The following is a 20644-nucleotide window of genomic DNA, read 5'->3' as shown; positions in this document are numbered from 1 at the left end:
ATTCAGACAGTCTTGGTAGGGACTGGGGAGTCATTCAGACAGTCTTGTAGGGACTGGGGAGTCATTCAGACAGTCTTGATAGGGACTGGGGAGTCATTCAGACAGTCTTGATAGGGACTGGGGAGTCATTCAGACAGTCTTGATAGGGACTGGGGAGTCATTCAGACAGTCTTGATAGGGACTGGGGAGTCATTCAGACAGTCTTGATAGGGACTGGGGAGTCATTCAGACAGTCTTGATAGGGACTGGGGAGTCATTCAGACAGTCTTGATAGGGACTGGGGAGTCATTCAGACAGTCTTGATAGGGACTGGGGAGTCATTCAGACAGTCTTGATAGGGACTGGGGAGTCATTCAGACAGTCTTGGTAGGGACTGGGGAGTCATTCAGACAGTCTTGGTAGGGACTGGGGAGTCATTCAGACAGTCTTGGTAGGGACTGGGGAGTCATTCAGACAGTCTTGGTAGGGACTGGGGAGTCATTCAGACAGTCTTGTAGGGACTGGGGAGTCATTCAGACAGGGACTGGGGAGTCATTCAGACAGTCTTGAAGGGACTGGGGAGTCATTCAGACAGTCTTGGTAGGGACTGGGGAGTCATTCAGACAGTCTTGGTAGGGACTGGGGAGTCATTCAGACAGTCTTGATAGGGACTGGGGAGTCATTCAGACAGTCTTGATAGGGACTGGGGAGTCATTCAGACAGTCTTGGTAGGGACTGGGGAGTCATTCAGACAGTCTTGGTAGGGACTGGGGAGTCATTCAGACAGGGACTGGGGAGTCATTCAGACAGTCTTGATAGGGACTGGGGAGTCATTCAGACAGTCTTGATAGGGACTGGGGAGTCATTCAGACAGTCTTGGTAGGGACTGGGGAGTCATTCAGACAGTCTTGGTAGGGACTGGGGAGTCATTCAGACAGGGACTGGGGAGTCATTCAGACAGTCTTGGTAGGGACTGGGGAGTCATTCAGACAGTCTTGATAGGGACTGGGGAGTCATTCAGACAGTCTTGATAGGGACTGGGGAGTCATTCAGACAGTCTTGATAGGGACTGGGGAGTCATTCAGACAGTCTTGGTAGGGACTGGGGAGTCATTCAGACAGTCTTGGTAGGGACTGGGGAGTCATTCAGACAGTCTTGGTAGGGACTGGGGAGTCATTCAGACAGTCTTGATAGGGACTGGGGAGTCATTCAGACAGTCTTGATAGGGACTGGGGAGTCATTCAGACAGTCTTGGTAGGGACTGGGGAGTCATTCAGACAGTCTTGGTAGGGACTGGGGAGTCATTCAGACAGTCTTGGTAGGGACTGGGGAGTCATTCAGACAGTCTTGATAGGGACTGGGGAGTCATTCAGACAGTCTTGATAGGGACTGGGGAGTCATTCAGACAGTCTTGGTAGGGACTGGGGAGTCATTCAGACAGTCTTGGTAGGGACTGGGGAGTCATTCAGACAGGGACTGGGGAGTCATTCAGACAGTCTTGGTAGGGACTGGGGAGTCATTCAGAGCAGGGACTGGGGAGTCATTCAGACAGTCTTGGTAGGGACTGGGGAGTCATTCAGACAGTCTTGATAGGGACTGGGGAGTCATTCAGACAGTCTTGGTAGGGACTGGGGAGTCATTCAGACAGTCTTGGTAGGGACTGGGGAGTCATTCAGACAGTCTTGATAGGGACTGGGGAGTCATTCAGACAGTCTTGATAGGGACTGGGGAGTCATTCAGACAGTCTTGGTAGGGACTGGGGAGTCATTCAGACAGTCTTGGTAGGGACTGGGGAGTCATTCAGACAGTCTTGGTAGGGACTGGGGAGTCATTCAGACAGTCTTGGTAGGGACTGGGGAGTCATTCAGACAGTCTTGATAGGGACTGGGGAGTCATTCAGACAGTCTTGGTAGGGACTGGGGAGTCATTCAGACAGGGACTGGGGAGTCATTCAGACAGTCTTGATAGGGACTGGGGAGTCATTCAGACAGTCTTGGTAGGGACTGGGGAGTCATTCAGACAGTCTTGGTAGGGACTGGGGAGTCATTCAGACAGTCTTGAAGGGACTGGGGAGTCATTCAGACAGTCTTGATAGGGACTGGGGAGTCATTCAGACAGTCTTGACAGGGACTGAGTCATTCAGACAGTCTTGATAGGGACTGGGGAGTCATTCAGACAGTCTTGATAGGGACTGGGGAGTCATTCAGACAGTCTTGATAGGGACTGGGGAGTCATTCAGACAGTCTTGATAGGGACTGGGGAGTCATTCAGACAGTCTTGATAGGGACTGGGGAGTCATTCAGACAGTCTTGATAGGGACTGGGGAGTCATTCAGACAGTCTTGGTAGGGACTGGGGAGTCATTCAGACAGTCTTGGTAGGGACTGGGGAGTCATTCAGACAGGGACTGGGGAGTCATTCAGACAGTCTTGGTAGGGACTGGGGAGTCATTCAGACAGTCTTGATAGGGACTGGGGAGTCATTCAGACAGTCTTGGTAGGGACTGGGGAGTCATTCAGACAGTCTTGATAGGGACTGGGGAGTCATTCAGACAGTCTTGATAGGGACTGGGGAGTCATTCAGACAGTCTTGGTAGGGACTGGGGAGTCATTCAGACAGTCTTGGAAGGGACTGGGGAGTCATTCAGACAGGGACTGGGGAGTCCTTCAGACAGTCTTGGTAGGGACTGGGGAGTCATTCAGACAGGGACTGGGGAGTCATTCAGACAGGGACTGGGGAGTCATTCAGACAGGGACTGGGGAGTCATTCAGACAGTCTTGGTAGGGACTGGGGAGTCATTCAGACAGGGACTGGGGAGTCATTCAGACAGGGACTGGGGAGTCATTCAGACAGGGACTGGGGAGTCATTCAGACAGTCTTGGTAGGGACTGGGGAGTCATTCAGACAGTCTTGATAGGGACTGGGGAGTCATTCAGACAGTCTTGATAGGGACTGGGGAGTCATTCAGACAGTATTGGTAGGGACTGGGGAGTCATTCAGACAGTCTTGGTAGGGACTGGGGAGTCATTCAGACAGTCTTGGTAGGGACTGGGGAGTCATTCAGACAGGGACTGGGGAGTCATTCAGACAGTCTTGATAGGGACTGGGGAGTCATTCAGACAGTCTTGATAGGGACTGGGGAGTCATTCAGACAGTCTTGATAGGGACTGGGGAGTCATTCAGACAGTCTTGACAGGGACTGGGGAGTCATTCAGACAGTCTTGGTAGGGACTGGGGAGTCATTCAGACAGTCTTGATAGGGACTGGGGAGTCATTCAGACAGTCTTGATAGGGACTGGGGAGTCATTCAGACAGGGACTGGGGAGTCCTTCAGACAGTCTTGATAGGGACTGGGGAGTCATTCGGACAGTCTTGGTAGGGACTGGGGAGTCATTCAGACAGTCTTGGTAGGGAGTGGGGAGTCATTCAGACAGTCTTGGTAGGGACTGGGGAGTCATTCAGACAGTCTTGATAGGGACTGGGGAGTCATTCAGACAGTCTTGACAGGGACTGGGGTGTCATTCAGACAGTCTTGGTAGGGACTGGGGAGTCATTCAGACAGTCTTGATAGGGACTGGGGAGTCATTCAGACAGTCTTGACAGGGACTGGGGAGTCATTCAGACAGTCTTGATAGGGACTGGGGAGTCATTCAGACAGTCTTGGTAGGGACTGGGGAGTCCTTCAGACAGTCTTGACAGGGACTGGGGAGTCATTCAGACAGTCTTGATAGGGACTGGGGAGTCATTCAGACAGTCTTGGTAGGGACTGGGGAGTCATTCAGACAGTCTTGGTAGGGACTGGGGAGTCATTCAGACAGGGACTGGGGAGTCATTCAGACAGTCTTGGTAGGGACTGGGGAGTCATTCAGACAGTCTTGATAGGGACTGGGGAGTCATTCAGACAGTCTTGGTAGGGACTGGGGAGTCATTCAGACAGTCTTGGTAGGGACTGGGGAGTCATTCAGACAGTCTTGGTAGGGACTGGGGAGTCATTCAGACAGTCTTGATAGGGACTGGGGAGTCATTCAGACAGTCTTGATAGGGACTGGGGAGTCATTCAGACAGTCTTGATAGGGACTGGGGAGTCATTCAGACAGTCTTGATAGGGACTGGGGAGTCATTCAGACAGTCTTGGTAGGGACTGGGGAGTCATTCAGACAGTCTTGATAGGGACTGGGGAGTCATTCAGACAGTCTTGATAGGGACTGGGGAGTCATTCAGACAGTCTTGGTAGGGACTGGGGAGTCATTCAGACAGTCTTGATAGGGACTGGGGAGTCATTCAGACAGTCTTGATAGGGACTGGGGAGTCATTCAGACAGTCTTGATAGGGACTGGGGAGTCATTCAGACAGTCTTGATAGGGACTGGGGAGTCATTCAGACAGTCTTGGTAGGGACTGGGGAGTCATTCAGACAGTCTTGATAGGGACTGGGGAGTCATTCAGACAGTCTTGACAGGGACTGAGTCATTCAGACAGTCTTGATAGGGACTGGGGAGTCATTCAGACAGTCTTGATAGGGACTGGGGAGTCATTCAGACAGTCTTGATAGGGACTGGGGAGTCATTCAGACAGTCTTGACAGGGACTGAGTCATTCAGACAGTCTTGATAGGGACTGGGGAGTCATTCAGACAGTCTTGATAGGGACTGAGGAGTCATTCAGACAGTCTTGGTAGGGACTGGGGAGTCATTCAGACAGTCTTGATAGGGACTGGGGAGTCATTCAGACAGGGACTGGGGAGTCATTCAGACAGTCTTGGTAGGGACTGGGGAGTCATTCAGACAGTCTTGGTAGGGACTGGGGAGTCATTCAGAAAGTCTTGACAGGGACTGAGTCATTCAGACAGTCTTGATAGGGACTGGGGAGTCATTCAGACAGTCTTGGTAGGGACTGGGGAGTCATTCAGACAGTCTTGATAGGGACTGGGGAGTCATTCAGACAGTCTTGATAGGGACTGGGGAGTCATTCAGACAGTCTTGATAGGGACTGGGGAGTCATTCAGACAGTCTTGATAGAGACTGGGGAGTCATTCAGACAGGGACTGGGGAGTCATTCAGACAGTCTTGGTAGGGACTGGGGAGTTATTCAGACAGTCTTGGTAGGGACTGGGGAGTCATTCAGACAGTCTTGATAGGGACTGGGGAGTCATTCAGACAGTCTTGGTAGGGACTGGGGAGTCATTCAGACAGGGACTGGGGAGTCATTCAGACAGTCTTGATAGGGACTGGGGAGTCATTCAGACAGTCTTGATAGGGACTGGGGAGTCATTCAGACAGTCTTGATAGGGACTGGGGAGTCATTCAGACAGTCTTGATAGGGACTGGGGAGTCATTCAGACAGTCTTGATAGGGACTGGGGAGTCATTCAGACAGTCTTGATAGGGACTGGGGAGTCATTCAGACAGTCTTGATAGGGACTGGGGAGTCATTCAGACAGTCTTGATAGGGACTGGGGAGTCATTCAGACAGTCTTGATAGGGACTGGGGAGTCATTCAGACAGTCTTGATAGGGACTGGGGAGTCATTCAGACAGTCTTGATAGGGACTGGGGAGTCATTCAGACAGTCTTGATAGGGACTGGGGAGTCATTCAGACAGTCTTGGTAGGGAGTGGGGAGTCATTCAGACAGTCTTGGTAGGGACTGGGGAGTCATTCAGACAGTCTTGGTAGGGACTGGGGAGTCATTCAGACAGTCTTGATAGGGACTGGGGAGTCATTCAGACAGGGACTGGGGAGTCATTCAGACAGTCTTGGTAGGGACTGGGGAGTCATTCAGACAGTCTTGATAGGGACTGGGGAGTCATTCAGACAGTCTTGACAGGGACTGAGTCATTCAGACAGTCTTGATAGGGACTGGGGAGTCATTCAGACAGTCTTGATAGGGACTGAGGAGTCATTCAGACAGTCTTGATAGGGACTGGGGAGTCATTCAGACAGTCTTGACAGGGACTGAGTCATTCAGACAGTCTTGATAGGGACTGGGGAGTCATTCAGACAGTCTTGATAGGGACTGAGGAGTCATTCAGACAGTCTTGGTAGGGACTGGGGAGTCATTCAGACAGTCTTGATAGGGACTGGGGAGTCATTCAGACAGGGACTGGGGAGTCATTCAGACAGTCTTGGTAGGGACTGGGGAGTCATTCAGACAGTCTTGATAGGGACTGGGGAGTCATTCAGACAGTCTTGATAGGGACTGGGGAGTCATTCAGACAGTCTTGGTAGGGACTGGGGAGTCATTCAGACAGTCTTGATAGGGACTGGGGAGTCATTCAGACAGTCTTGGTAGGGACTGGGGAGTCATTCAGACAGTCTTGATAGGGACTGGGGAGTCATTCAGACAGTCTTGATAGGGACTGGGGAGTCATTCAGACAGTCTTGGTAGGGACTGGGGAGTCATTCAGACAGTCTTGATAGGGACTGGGGAGTCATTCAGACAGTCTTGTTAGGGACTGGGGAGTCATTCAGACAGTCTTGATAGGGACTGGGGAGTCATTCAGACAGTCTTGATAGGGACTGGGGAGTCATTCAGACAGTCTTGATAGGGACTGGGGAGTCATTCAGACAGTCTTGATAGGGACTGGGGAGTCATTCAGACAGTCTTGATAGGGACTGGGGAGTCATTCAGACAGGGACTGGGGAGTCATTCAGACAGTCTTGATAGGGAATGGGGAGTCATTCAGACAGTCTTGATAGGGACTGGGGAGTCATTCAGACAGTCTTGATAGGGACTGAGGAGTCATTCAGACAGTCTTGACAGGGACTGGGGAGTCATTCAGACAGTCTTGATAGGGACTGGGGAGTCATTCATACAGTCTTGATAGGGACTGGGGAGTCATTCAGACAGTCTTGATAGGGACTGGAGAGTCATTCAGACAGTCTTGGTAGGGACTGGGGAGTCATTCAGACAGTCTTGGTAGGGACTGGGGAGTCATTCAGACAGTCTTGATAGGGACTGGGGAGTCATTCAGACAGTCTTGATAGGGACTGGGGAGTCATTCAGACAGGGACTGGGGAGTCATTCAGACAGTCTTGACAGGGACTGGGGAGTCATTCAGACAGTCTTGGTAGGGACTGGGGAGTCATTCAGACAGTCTTGGTAGGGAGTGGGGAGTCATTCAGACAGTCTTGACAGGGACTGAGTCATTCAGACAGTCTTGATAGGGACTGGGGAGTCATTCAGACAGTCTTGACAGGGACTGAGTCATTCAGACAGTCTTGATAGGGACTGGGGAGTCATTCAGACAGTCTTGATAGGGACTGAGGAGTCATTCAGACAGTCTTGATAGGGACTGGGGAGTCATTCAGACAGTCTTGACAGGGACTGAGTCATTCAGACAGTCTTGATAGGGACTGGGGAGTCATTCAGACAGTCTTGATAGGGACTGAGGAGTCATTCAGACAGTCTTGGTAGGGACTGGGGAGTCATTCAGACAGTCTTGATAGGGACTGGGGAGTCATTCAGACAGGGACTGGGGAGTCATTCAGACAGTCTTGATAGGGACTGGGGAGTCATTCAGACAGTCTTGATAGGGACTGGGGAGTCATTCAGACAGTCTTGGTATGGACTGGGGAGTCATTCAGACAGTCTTGGTAGGGACTGGGGAGTCATTCAGACAGTCTTGATAGGGACTGGGGAGTCATTCAGACAGTCTTGATAGGGACTGGGGAGTCATTCAGACAGTCTTGATAGGGACTGGGGAGTCATTCAGACAGTCTTGATAGGGACTGGGGAGTCATTCAGACAGTCTTGATAGGGACTGGGGAGTCATTCAGACAGTCTTGATAGGGACTGGGGAGTCATTCAGACAGTCTTGATAGGGACTGGGGAGTCATTCAGACAGGGACTGGGGAGTCATTCAGACAGTCTTGATAGGGACTGGGGAGTCATTCAGACAGGGACTGGGGAGTCATTCAGACAGTCTTGATAGGGACTGGGGAGTCATTCAGACAGTCTTGATAGGGACTGGGGAGTCATTCAGACAGTCTTGATAGGGACTGGGGAGTCATTCAGACAGTCTTGATAGGGACTGGGGAGTCATTCAGACAGTCTTGATAGGGACTGGGGAGTCATTCAGACAGTCTTGATAGGGACTGGGGAGTCATTCAGACAGGGACTGGGGAGTCATTCAGACAGTCTTGATAGGGACTGGGGAGTCATTCAGACAGTCTTGATAGGGACTGGGGAGTCATTCAGACAGTCTTGACAGGGACTGAGTCATTCAGACAGTCTTGATAGGGACTGGGGAGTCATTCAGACAGGGAGTGGGGAGTCATTCAGACAGTCTTGATAGGGACTGGGGAGTCATTCAGACAGTCTTGATAGGGACTGGGGAGTCATTCAGACAGTCTTGACAGGGACTGGGGAGTCATTCAGACAGTCTTGATAGGGACTGGGGAGTCATTCAGACAGTCTTGATAGGGACTGGGGAGTCATTCAGACAGTCTTGGTAGGGAGTGGGGAGTCATTCAGACAGTCTTGACAGGGACTGGGGAGTCATTCAGACAGTCTTGATAGGGACTGGGGAGTCATTCAGACAGTCTTGACAGGGACTGGGGAGTCATTCAGACAGTCTTGATAGGGACTGGGGAGTCATTCAGACAGTCTTGATAGGGACTGGGGAGTCATTCAGACAGGGACTGGGGAGTCATTCAGACAGTCTTGGTAGGGAGTGGGGAGTCATTCAGACAGTCTTGGTAGGGAGTGGGGAGTCATTCAGACAGTCTTGGTAGGGACTGGGGAGTCATTCAGACAGTCTTGGTAGGGAGTGGGGAGTCATTCAGACAGTCTTGGTAGGGACTGGGGAGTCATTCAGACAGTCTTGGTAGGGAGTGGGGAGTCATTCAGACAGTCTTGACAGGGAGTGGGGAGTCATTCAGACAGTCTTGATAGGGACTGGGGAGTCATTCAGACAGGGACTGGGGAGTCATTCAGACAGTCTTGATAGGGACTGTGGAGTCATTCAGACAGTCTTGATAGGGACTGGGGAGTCATTCAGACAGTCTTGGTAGGGAGTGGGGAGTCATTCAGACAGGGACTGGGGAGTCATTCAGACAGTCTTGGTAGGGACTGGGGAGTCATTCAGACAGGGACTGGGGAGTCATTCAGACAGTCTTGGTAGGGAGTGGGGAGTCATTCAGACAGTCTTGACAGGGACTGGGGAGTCATTCAGACAGTCTTGACAGGGAGTGGGGAGTCATTCAGACAGTCTTGACAGGGACTGGGGAGTCATTCAGACAGTCTTGACGGGGACTGGGGAGTCATTCAGACAGTCTTGATAGGGACTGGGGAGTCATTCAGACAGTCTTGATAGGGACTGGGGAGTCATTCAGACAGGGACTGGGGAGTCATTCAGACAGTCTTGACAGGGACTGGGGAGTCATTCAGACAGTCTTGGTAGGGACTGGGGAGTCATTCAGACAGTCTTGATAGGGACTGGGGAGTCATTCAGACAGTCTTGATAGGGAGTGGGGAGTCATTCAGACAGTCTTGATAGGGACTGGGGAGTCATTCAGACAGGGACTGGGGAGTCATTCAGACAGTCTTGATAGGGACTGGGGAGTCATTCAGACAGTCTTGATAGGGACTGGGGAGTCATTCAGACAGTCTTGACAGGGACTGGGGAGTCATTCAGACAGTCTTGGTAGGGACTGGGGAGTCATTCAGACAGTCTTGATAGGGACTGGGGAGTCATTCAGACAGTCTTGACAGGGACTGAGTCATTCAGACAGTCTTGATAGGGACTGGGGAGTCATTCAGACAGTCTTGATAGGGACTGGGGAGTCATTCAGACAGTCTTGATAGGGACTGGGGAGTCATTCAGACAGTCTTGGTAGGGACTGGGGAGTCATTCAGACAGTCTTGGTAGGGACTGGGGAGTCATTCAGACAGTCTTGATAGGGACTGGGGAGTCATTCAGACAGTCTTGACAGGGACTGAGTCATTCAGACAGTCTTGACAGGGACTGGGGAGTCATTCAGACAGTCTTGATAGGGACTGGGGAGTCATTCAGACAGTCTTGATAGGGACTGGGGAGTCATTCAGACAGTCTTGATAGGGACTGGGGAGTCATTCAGACAGTCTTGACAGGGACTGGGGAGTCATTCAGACAGTCTTGGTAGGGACTGGGGAGTCATTCAGACAGTCTTGATAGGGACTGGGGAGTCATTCAGACAGTCTTGATAGGGACTGGGGAGTCATTCAGACAGTCTTGGTAGGGACTGGGGAGTCATTCAGACAGTCTTGATAGGGACTGGGGAGTCATTCAGACAGTCTTGATAGGGACTGGGGAGTCATTCAGACAGTCTTGGTAGGGACTGGGGAGTCATTCAGACAGTCTTGATAGGGACTGGGGAGTCATTCAGACAGTCTTGGTAGGGACTGGGGAGTCATTCAGACAGTCTTGGTAGGGACTGGGGAGTCATTCAGACAGTCTTGATAGGGACTGGAGAGTCATTCAGACAGTCTTGATAGGGACTGGGGAGTCATTCAGACAGGGACTGGGGAGTCATTCAGACAGTCTTGGTAGGGACTGGGGAGTCATTCAGACAGTCTTGGTAGGGACTGGGGAGTCATTCAGACAGTCTTGGTAGGGACTGGGGAGTCATTCAGACAGTCTTGGTAGGGACTGGGGAGTCATTCAGACAGTCTTGACAGGGACTGGGGAGTCATTCAGACAGTCTTGACAGGGACTGGGGAGTCATTCAGACAGTCTTGATAGGGACTGGGGAGTCATTCAGACAGTCTTGATAGGGACTGGGGAGTCATTCAGACAGTCTTGACAGGGACTGGGGAGTCATTCAGACAGTCTTGATAGGGACTGGGGAGTCATTCAGACAGTCTTGGTGAATCAAAGCATGTACCTGTAGCTTGTGGAACAGTCCACAGGGGAAAGGTGTGAGGTGTTCAGCAGGAACCAGCCTGACCCCTCCGTAGATCAGAACATCTTCCTCCTCCTCTTCCTCCGTCCAGGAGTGGTGGAGGCTGTTGGTCTTGATCAGGGCGGGGACATCCACCATGCCAGGGTTGGTCAGGTCACGTGCGCACACGTCCATGGCATCCAGCACCTGTCGTAAGAGAGGATGTTAGCATGCACGCTAATGTTTTCCTATGGGAAATGCTAACATGTGTCATTGTGGTATTGTGGTATACTTGACGGTATACAACTATGTATGCCCAGCTTGTGTTAGCATGGTCGCTACGTGTGACACGTTTTCCTATGAGAGATGCTAACAGCTCCCCGTCTTAGTAAATATGACTGTCTCTGACCTGTAGCAGTTCGTCCACGTCGCTCTCTGGGGCCAGAGCCTGTATCTCCTCCAGTCTGTAGCGCCCCCTGTAGTGGTGGATGGCTTTAGGCGTGTCCACAGAGAGGAGGCGGGCTAACACCCCACTACACAGCCAGCGGGGTTCCAACACCATCACATCCTGCACCGTCTCACTCTGCATCAGGTTGATCTGTTAGGAGGATGGGGAAGAGATGGATAGAGAGGGGGAGAGAGAGATGGATAGAGAGGGGGAGAGAGAGAGATGGATAGAGAGGGGGAGAGAGCACGATGGATAGAGAGGGGGAGAGAGAGAGATGGATAGAGAGGGGAAGAGAGAGAGATGGATAGAGAGGGGAAGAGAGAGAGATGGAAAGAGAGGGGGAGAGAGCACGATGGATAGAGAGGGGGAGAGAGAGAGATGGATAGAGAGGGGGAGAGAGAGATGGATAGAGAGGGGGAGAGAGAGAGATGGATAGAGAGGGGGAGAGAGAGAGATGGATAGAGAGGGGGAGAGAGAGATGGATAGAGAGGGGGAGAGAGAGAGATGGATAGAGAGGGGTAGAGAGAGCACAATGGATAGAGAGGGGGAGAGAGAGAGATGGATAGAGAGGGGGAGAGAGAGAGATGGATAGAGAGGGGGAGAGAGAGAGATGGATAGAGAGGGGGAGAGAGAGAGATGGATAGAGAGGGGAAGAGAGAGAGATGGATAGAGAGGGGGAGAGAGATGGATAGAGAGGGGGAGAGAGAGAGATGGATAGAGAGGGGGAGAGAGAGAGGGGGAGAGAGAGAGATGGATAGAGAGGGGGAGAGAGATGGATAGAGAGGGGGAGAGAGAGAGATGGATAGAGAGAGAGATGGATAGAGAGGGGGAGAGAGAGAGATGGATAGAGAGGGGGAGAGAGAGAGATGGATAGAGAGGGGGAGAGAGAGATGGATAGAGAGGGGGAGAGAGAGAGATGGATAGAGAGGGGGAGAGAGAGAGATGGATAGAGAGGGGGAGAGAGCACGATGGATAGAGAGGGGGAGAGAGAGAGATGGATAGAGAGGGGGAGAGAGAGAGGGGGAGAGAGAGAGATGGATAGAGAGGGGGAGAGAGATGGATAGAGAGGGGGAGAGAGAGAGATGGATAGAGAGGGGAAGAGAGAGAGATGGATAGAGAGGGGGAGAGAGAGAGGGGGAGAGAGAGAGATGGATAGAGAGGGGAAGAGAGAGAGATGGATAGAGAGGGCGAGAGAGAGAGGGGGGAGAGAGAGATGGATAGAGAGGGGAAGAGAGAGAGATGGATAGAGAGGGGGAGAGAGAGAGGGGGAGAGAGAGAGATGGATAGAGAGGGGAAGAGAGAGAGATGGATAGAGAGGGGAAGAGAGAGAGATGGATAGAGAGGGGAAGAGAGAGAGATGGATAGAGAGGGGGAGAGAGAGAGGGGGAGAGAGAGAGATGGATAGAGAGGGGAAGAGAGAGAGATGGATAGAGAGGGCGAGAGAGAGAGGGGGGGAGAGAGAGATGGATAGAGAGGGGAAGAGAGAGAGATGGATAGAGAGGGGGAGAGAGAGAGGGGGAGAGAGAGAGATGGATAGAGAGGGGAAGAGAGAGAGATGGATAGAGAGGGGAAGAGAGAGAGATGGATAGAGAGGGGAAGAGAGAGAGATGGATAGAGAGGGGGAGAGAGAGAGGGGAAGAGAGAGAGATGGATAGAGAGGGGGAGAGAGAGAGGGGGAGAGAGAGAGATGGATAGAGAGGGGAAGAGAGAGAGATGGATAGAGAGGGGGAGAGAGAGAGATGGATAGAGAGGGGGAGAGAGCACGATGGATAGAGAGGGGGAGAGAGAGAGATGGATAGAGAGGGGGAGAGAGAGATGGATAGAGAGGGGGAGAGAGAGAGATGGATAGAGAGGGGGAGAGAGAGAGATGGATAGAGAGGGGGAGAGAGAGATGGATAGAGAGGGGGAGAGAGGGAGGGGGAGAGAGAGATGGATAGAGAGGGAGAGAGATGGATAGAGAGGGGGAGAGAGAGAGATGGATAGAGAGGGGGAGAGAGAGATGGATAGAGAGGGGGAGAGAGGGAGGGGGAGAGAGAGATGGATAGAGAGGGGGAGAGAGGGAGGGGGAGAGAGAGAGATGGATAGAGAGGGGGAGAGAGAGATGGATAGAGAGGGGGAGAGAGGGAGGGGGAGAGAGAGATATATAATCAAAAATAAATTGTCCATAGTGAATGGTGGCATGTAAAAATCTTCCCGATGTGAAATAGTTCCCGATCGTTGTGATTGAACTAGGATCACGTCACAATAACTGCTCGTGCGTCTCCATGTGATTGGCTGATGTCTCTCACACCCTCCCTCGCCCTTGATTTAACTAGATAGCATAATTAGCTGTCAGCTGTTTGAGACGGCTTGTTGTGAGGTGTGCAGTTTTAGATGGTTCGTAAAGCTTGAGTTGATTTATATTTTTTACAGGGACAGTGCACATTAATCAACGTTTCAGTAAAAGTGCTGGTTTTAGCCAGCCGGATAATTTTCAACCGCAGTCCCTGCACAGGTTATTAAAAACAATTACAATAACAACACAGACAAACAATGAGCAGTGAGAAGATGCAGAGCAACATAGGACAAGCAACACGTATCACGCAGACAGAGCAACATAGGACATGCAACACGTAGCACGCAGACAGAGCAACATAGGATAAGCAACACGTATCACGCAGACAGAGGAACATAGGACAAGCAACACGTATCACGCAGACAGAGCAACACAGGACAAGCAACACGTAGCACGCAGACAGAGAAACATAGGACAAGCAACACTTATCACGCAGACAGAGCAACATAGGACAAGCAACACGTATCACGCAGACATAGCAACATAGGACAAGCAACACGTAGCACGCAGACAGAGAAATATAGGACAAGCAACACGTATCACGCAGACAGAGCAACATAGGACAAGCAACACGTATCACGCAGACAGAGCAACATAGGACAAGCAACACGTATCACGCAGACATAGCAACATAGGACAAGCAACACGTAGCACGCAGACAGAGACACATAGGACAAGCGAACACGTATCACGCAGACAGAGGAACATAGGACAAGCAACACGTATCACGCAGACATAGCAACATAGGACAAGCAACACGTATCACGCAGACAGAGGAACATAGGACAAGCAACACGTATCACGCAGACATAGAAACATAGGACAAGCAACACGTATCACGCAGACAGAGCAACATAGGACAAGAGACACGTAGCACGCAGACAGAGACACATAGGACAAGAGACACGTAGCACGTAGACATAGCAACATAGGACAAGAGACACGTAGCACGCAGACAGAGACACATAGGACAAGAGACACGTAGCACGTAGACAGAGACACATAGGACAAGAGACACGTAGCACGTAGACATAGCAACATAGGACAAGAGACATGTATCACGCAGACAGAGCAACATAGGACAAGAGACACGTATCACGCAGACAGAGCAACATAGGACAAGCAACACGTATCACGCAGACATAGCAACATAGGACAAGCAACACGTATCACGCAGACATAGCAACATAATACAAGCAACACGTATCACGCAGACATAGCAACATAATACAAGCAACACGTATCACGCAGACAGAGCAACATAGGACAAGCAACACGTATCACGCAGACAGAGCAACATAAGACAAGCAACACGTATCACGCAGACATAGCAACATAAGACAAGCAACACGTATCACGCAGACAGAGCAACATAGGACAAGCAACACGTATCACGCAGACAGAGCAACATAGGACAAGCAACACGTATCACGCAGACAGAGGAACATAGGACAAGCAACACGTATCACGCAGACAGAGGAACATAGGACAAGCAACACGTATCACGCAGACAGAGCAACATAGGACAAGCAACACGTAACACGTGTTGTTCAAATATGTTATTTTGGTAACCAAATGTATTGAGCTACATATCTGCCATTCCCTGCATCACATGATACACTAGCACAACTAGCTAGTTTTTATAACTTTACCCTCTGTCTCTAACATGACCTAAAGTCAACAGTACCGTGGTAGCCTCTGTCTCTCACATGACCTAAAGTCAACAGTACCGTGGTAGCCTCTGTCTCTCACATGACCTAAAGTCAACAGTACCGTGGTAGCCTCTGTCTCTCACATGACCTAAAGTCAACAGTACCGTGGTAGCCTCTGTCTCTCACATGACCTAAAGTCAACAGTACCGTGGTAGCCTCTGTCTCTCACATGACCTAAAGTCAACAGTACCGTGGTAGCCTCTGTCTCTCACATGACCTAAAGTCAACAGTACCGTGGTAGCCTCTGTCTCTCACATGACCTAAAGTCAACAGTACCGTGGTAGCCTCTGTCTCTCACATGACCTAAAGTCAACAGTACCGTGGTAGCCTCTGTCTCTCACATGACCTAAAGTCAACAGTATCGTGGTAGCCTCTGTCTCTCACATGACCTAAAGTCAACAGTACCGTGGTAGCCTCTGTCTCTCACATGACCTAAAGTCAACAGTACCGTGGTAGCCTCTGTCTCTCACATGACCTAAAGTCAACAGTACCGTGGTAGCCTCTGTCTCTCACATGACCTAAAGTCAACAGTACCGTGGTAGCCTCTGTCTCTCACATGACCTAAAGTCAACAGTACCGTGGTAGCCTCTGTCTCTCACATGACCTAAAGTCAACAGTACCGTGGTAGCCTCTGTCTCTCACATGACCTAAAGTCAACAGTACCGTGGTAGCCTCTGTCTCTCACATGACCTAAAGTCAACAGTACCGTGGTAGCCTCTGTCTCTCACATGACCTAAAGTCAACAGTACCGTGGTAGCCTCTGTCTCTCACATGACCTAAAGTCAACAGTACCGTGGTAGCCTCTGTCTCTCACATGACCTAAAGTCAACAGTACCGTGGTAGCCTCTGTGCTGGAGCAATCCTTGAGTGGAAAGTAAATGACAGCACTGCAAATAAATGCAATGCTAATTCGTGGGAAAGACACATTAACTCATTAACACTACAACCAAAGACTTATACAACTAACCTATGGTGCTGCAGTCTCTCCAAAAGCATCTGCTTTTACCGTCATTTGTCACATGAGTGACCTCTACTGTCATGACGTGGAACAGAAGACTCTACTGCGTTTGCGAGTGTGTCTTCCAAGTATGTCGCCAGAATACTGCCAAGGAGAATGAAAGTCCTTGATGTAATGTATGGCCATATGTTTAATTAGTAGGTTGATGACAGAAATTGACAGTGAAATATCTGAGTGAACAGATTGTATTCCAGGGTATGAGGGGAAGAGACATTACAGGCCATGTAAAAGAAAACGATCCTCCTCCTGGCAGATATCAGACCTAAAGCATGTAAAACTTGCATAAACATGGCATGTCTCAGCAATCTGCTGTCTTATAGGAGCTGTTTATGACACATAGTCAAATGAGTAGATAGATGACACTGACTCCATGCTGACCAACAAAAATAGTAATACATTCTGTAATCTGTAGACTTCCAGACATGTAGGGTAGAATGAACCAAGGTTCAGCACCATGTGGGAACCAAGGGTCAGCACCATGTATGGTAGAAGGAACCAAGGTTCAGCACCATGTAGGGTAGAAGGAACCAAGGTTCAGGACCATGTGGGAACCAAGGTTCAGGACCATGTAGGGTAGAAGGAACCAAGGGTCAGCACCATGAAGGAACCAAGGTTCAGGACCATGAAGGAACCAAGGTTCAGGACCATGTAGGGTAGAAGGAACCAAGGTTCAGGACCATGTGGGGTAGAAGGAACCAAGGTTCAGGACCATGTAGGGTAGAAGGAACCAAGGTTCAGCACCATGTAGGAACCAAGGTTCAGCACCATGAAGGAACCAAGGTTCAGGACCATGAAGGAACCAAGGTTCAGCACCATGAAGGAACCAAGGTTCAGGACCATGAAGGAACCAAGGTTCAGCACCATGAAGGAACCAAGGTTCAAGACCATGTAGGGTAGAAGGAACCAAGGTTCAGCACCATGAAGGAACCAAGGTTCAGGACCATGAAGGAACCAAGGTTCAGGACCATGAAGGAACCAAGGTTCAGGACCATGTAGGAACCAAGGTTCAGGACCATGAAGGAACCAAGGTTCAGCACCATGAAGGAACCAAGGTTCAGCACCATGTGGGAACCAAGGTTCAGGACCATGTAGGGTAGAAGGAACCAAGGTTCAGGACCATGTCGGGTAGAAGGAACCAAGGTTCAGCACCATGAAGGAACCAAGGTTCAGCACCATGTCGGGTAGAAGGAACCAAGGTTCAGGACAATGTCGGGTAAAAGGAACCAAGGTTCAGCACCATGAAGGAACCAAGGTTCAGCACCATGTCGGGTAGAAGGAACCAATGTTCAGCACCATGTAGGGTAGAAGGAACCAAGGTTCAGCACCATGTCGGGTAGAAGGAACCAAGGTTCAGCACCATGAAGGAACCAAGGTTCAGGACCATGAAGGAACCAAGGTTCAGGACCATGAAGGAACCAAGGTTCAGCACCATGTAGGGTAGAAGGAACCAAGGTTCAGCACCATGAAGGAACCAAGGTTCCGGACCATGAAGGAACCAAGGTTCAGCACCATGAAGGGTAGAAGGAACCAAGGTTCAGCACCATGTAGGAACCAAGGTTCAGCACCATGAAGGAACCAAGGTTCAGGACCATGAAGGAACCAAGGTTCAGCACCATGAAAGAACCAAGGTTCAGGACCATGAAGGAACCAAGGTTCAGCACCATGAAGGAACCAAGGTTCAGGACCATGAAGGAACCAAGGTTCAGGACCATGTAGGAACCAAGGTTCAGGACCATGAAGGAACCAAGGTTCAGCACCATGAAGGAACCAAGGTTCAGCACCATGTGGGAACCAAGGTTCAGGACCATGTAGGGTAGAAGGAACCAAGGTTCAGGACCATGTCGGGTAGAAGGAACCAAGGTTCAGCACCATGAAGGAACCAAGGTTCAGCACCATGTCGGGTAGAAGGAACCAATGTTCAGCACCATGTAGGGTAGAAGGAACCAAGGTTCAGCACCATGTAGGGTAGAAGGAACCAACGTTCAGCACCATGAAGGAACCAAGGTTCAGGACCATGAAGGAACCAAGGTTCAGGACCATGAAGGAACCAAGGTTCAGGACCATGAAGGAACCAAGGTTCAGGACCATGAAGGAACCAAGGTTCAGCACCATGTAGGGTAGAAGGAACCAAGGTTCAGCACCATGAAGGAACCAAGGTTCCGGACCATGAAGGAACCAAGGTTCAGCACCATGAAGGGTAGAAGGAACCAAGGTTCAGCACCATGTAGGGTAGAAGGAACTAAGGGTCAGCACCATGAAGGAACCAAGGTTCACCACCATGAAGGAACCAAGGTTCAGGACCATGAAGGAACCAAGGTTCAGCACCATGTAGGGTAGAAGGAACTAAGGGTCAGCACCATGAAGGAACCAAGGTTCAGCACCATGAAGGAACCAAGGTTCAGGACCATGAAGGAACCAAGGGTCAGCACCATGTAGGGTAGAAGGAACCAAGGTTCAGGACCATGTAGGGTAGAAGGAACCAAGGCTCAGCACCATGTAGGGTAGAAGGAACCAAGGCTCAGCACAATGAAGGAACCAAGGTTCAGCACCATGAAGGAACCAAGGTTCAGGACCATGTAGGAACCAAGGGTCAGCACCATGAAGGGTAGAAGGAACCAAGGTTCAGCACTATGTAGGGTAGAAGGAACCAAGGTTCAGCACCATGAAGAAACCAAGGTTCAGGACCATGAAGGAACCAAGGTTCAGCACCATGAAGGAACCAAGGTTCAGGACCATGAAGGAACCAAGGTTCAGCACCATGAAGGAACCAAGGTTCAGCACCATGAAGGAACCAAGGTTCAGGACCATGAAGGAACCAAGGGTCAGCACCATGAAGGGTAGAAGGAACCAAGGTTCAGCACTATGTAGGGTAGAAGGAACCAAGGTTCAGCACCATGAAGGAACCAAGGTTCAGCACCATGTAGGAACCAAGGTTTAGCACCATGAAGGAACCAAGGTTCAGGACCATGAAGGAACCAAAGTTCAGCACCATGAAGGAACCAAGGTTCAGCACCCTGTAGGGTAGAAGGAACTAAGGGTCAGCACCATGAAGGAACCAAGGTTCACCACCATGAAGGAACCAAGGTTCAGGTCCATGAAGGAACCAAGGTTCAGCACCATGTAGGGTAGAAGGAACCAAGGTTCAGCACCATGAAGGAACCAAGGTTCAGGACCATGAAGGAACCAAGGTTCAGCACCATGAAGGAACCAAGGTTCAGCACCATGAAGGAACCAAGGTTCAGGACCATGAAGGAACTAAGGGTCAGCACCATGAAGGAACCAAGGTTCAGCACCATGAAGGAACCAAGGTTCAGGACCATGAAGGAACCAAGGGTCAGCACCATGTAGGGTAGAAGGAACCAAGGGTCAGCACCATGAAGGGTAGAAGGAACCAAGGTTCAGCACCATGAAGGAACCAAGGTTCAGAACCATGAAGGAACCAAGGTTCAGCACCATGTCGGGTAGAAGGAACTAAGGGTCAGCACCATGAAGGAACCAAGGTTCAGCACCATGTAGGGTAGAAGGAACTAAGGGTCAGCACCATGAAGGAACCAAGGTTCACCACCATGAAGGAACCAAGGTTCAGGACCATGAAGGAACCAAGGTTCAGCACCATGTAGGGTAGAAGGAGCCAAGGGTCAGCACCATGTAGGGTAGAAGGAACCAAGGTTCAGCACCATGAAGGAACCAAGGTTTAGCACCATGAAAGAACCAAGGTTCAGGACCATGAAGGAACCAAGGTTCAGCACAATTTAGGGTAGAAGGAACCAAGGTTCAGCACCATGAAGGAACCAAGGTTCAGGACCATGAAGGAACCAAGGTTCAGCACCATGTAGGAACCAAGGTTCAGCACCATGTAGGGTAGAAGGAACCAAGGGTCAGCACCATGTAGGGTAGAAGGAACCAAGGGTCAGCACCATGTAGGGTAGAAGGAACCAAGGTTCAGGACCATGTAGGGTAGAAGGAACCAAGGTTCAGCACCATGTGGGAACCAAGGTTCAGGACCATGTAGGGTAGAAGGAACCAAGGTTCAGCACCATGAAGGAACCAAGGTTCAGCACCATGTAGGGTAGAAGGAACTAAGGGTCAGCACCATGAAGGAACCAAGGTTCACCACCATGAAGGAACCAAGGTTCAGCACCATGTAGGGTAGAAGGAACTAAGGGTCAGCACCATGAAGGAACCAAGGTTCAGGACCATGAAGGAACCAAGGTTCAGCACCATGTAGGGTAGAAGGAACCAAGGATCAGCACCATGTAGGGTAGAAGGAACCAAGGTTCAGCACCATGAAGGAAC

The 20644-nt window shown here is 50.6% G+C and overlaps 1 protein-coding gene across 1 annotated transcript in view; it reads right to left on the bottom strand.

Annotated features, from left to right (window-relative positions):
* dapk1 (death-associated protein kinase 1) overlaps nt 1-20644 on the bottom strand; it is a gene marked incomplete at its 5' end in the record, with an annotated part of 153854 nt that overhangs the window by 20820 nt on the left and 112390 nt on the right. Inside the window, 2 exon segments of the mRNA XM_055887875.1 lie at nt 10839-11042; nt 11245-11433. Coding sequence (XP_055743850.1) covers nt 10839-11042; nt 11245-11433 — 393 coding nt within the window.

The sequence above is a fragment of the Salvelinus fontinalis genome, chromosome 28 (genome assembly GCF_029448725.1).
Source record: "Salvelinus fontinalis isolate EN_2023a chromosome 28, ASM2944872v1, whole genome shotgun sequence".
In the NCBI taxonomy this organism is placed as follows: domain Eukaryota; kingdom Metazoa; phylum Chordata; class Actinopteri; order Salmoniformes; family Salmonidae; genus Salvelinus; species Salvelinus fontinalis.
Note: the sequence above shows the minus strand (reverse complement) of the source record. Positions and strands in the feature narration are given on the sequence as shown.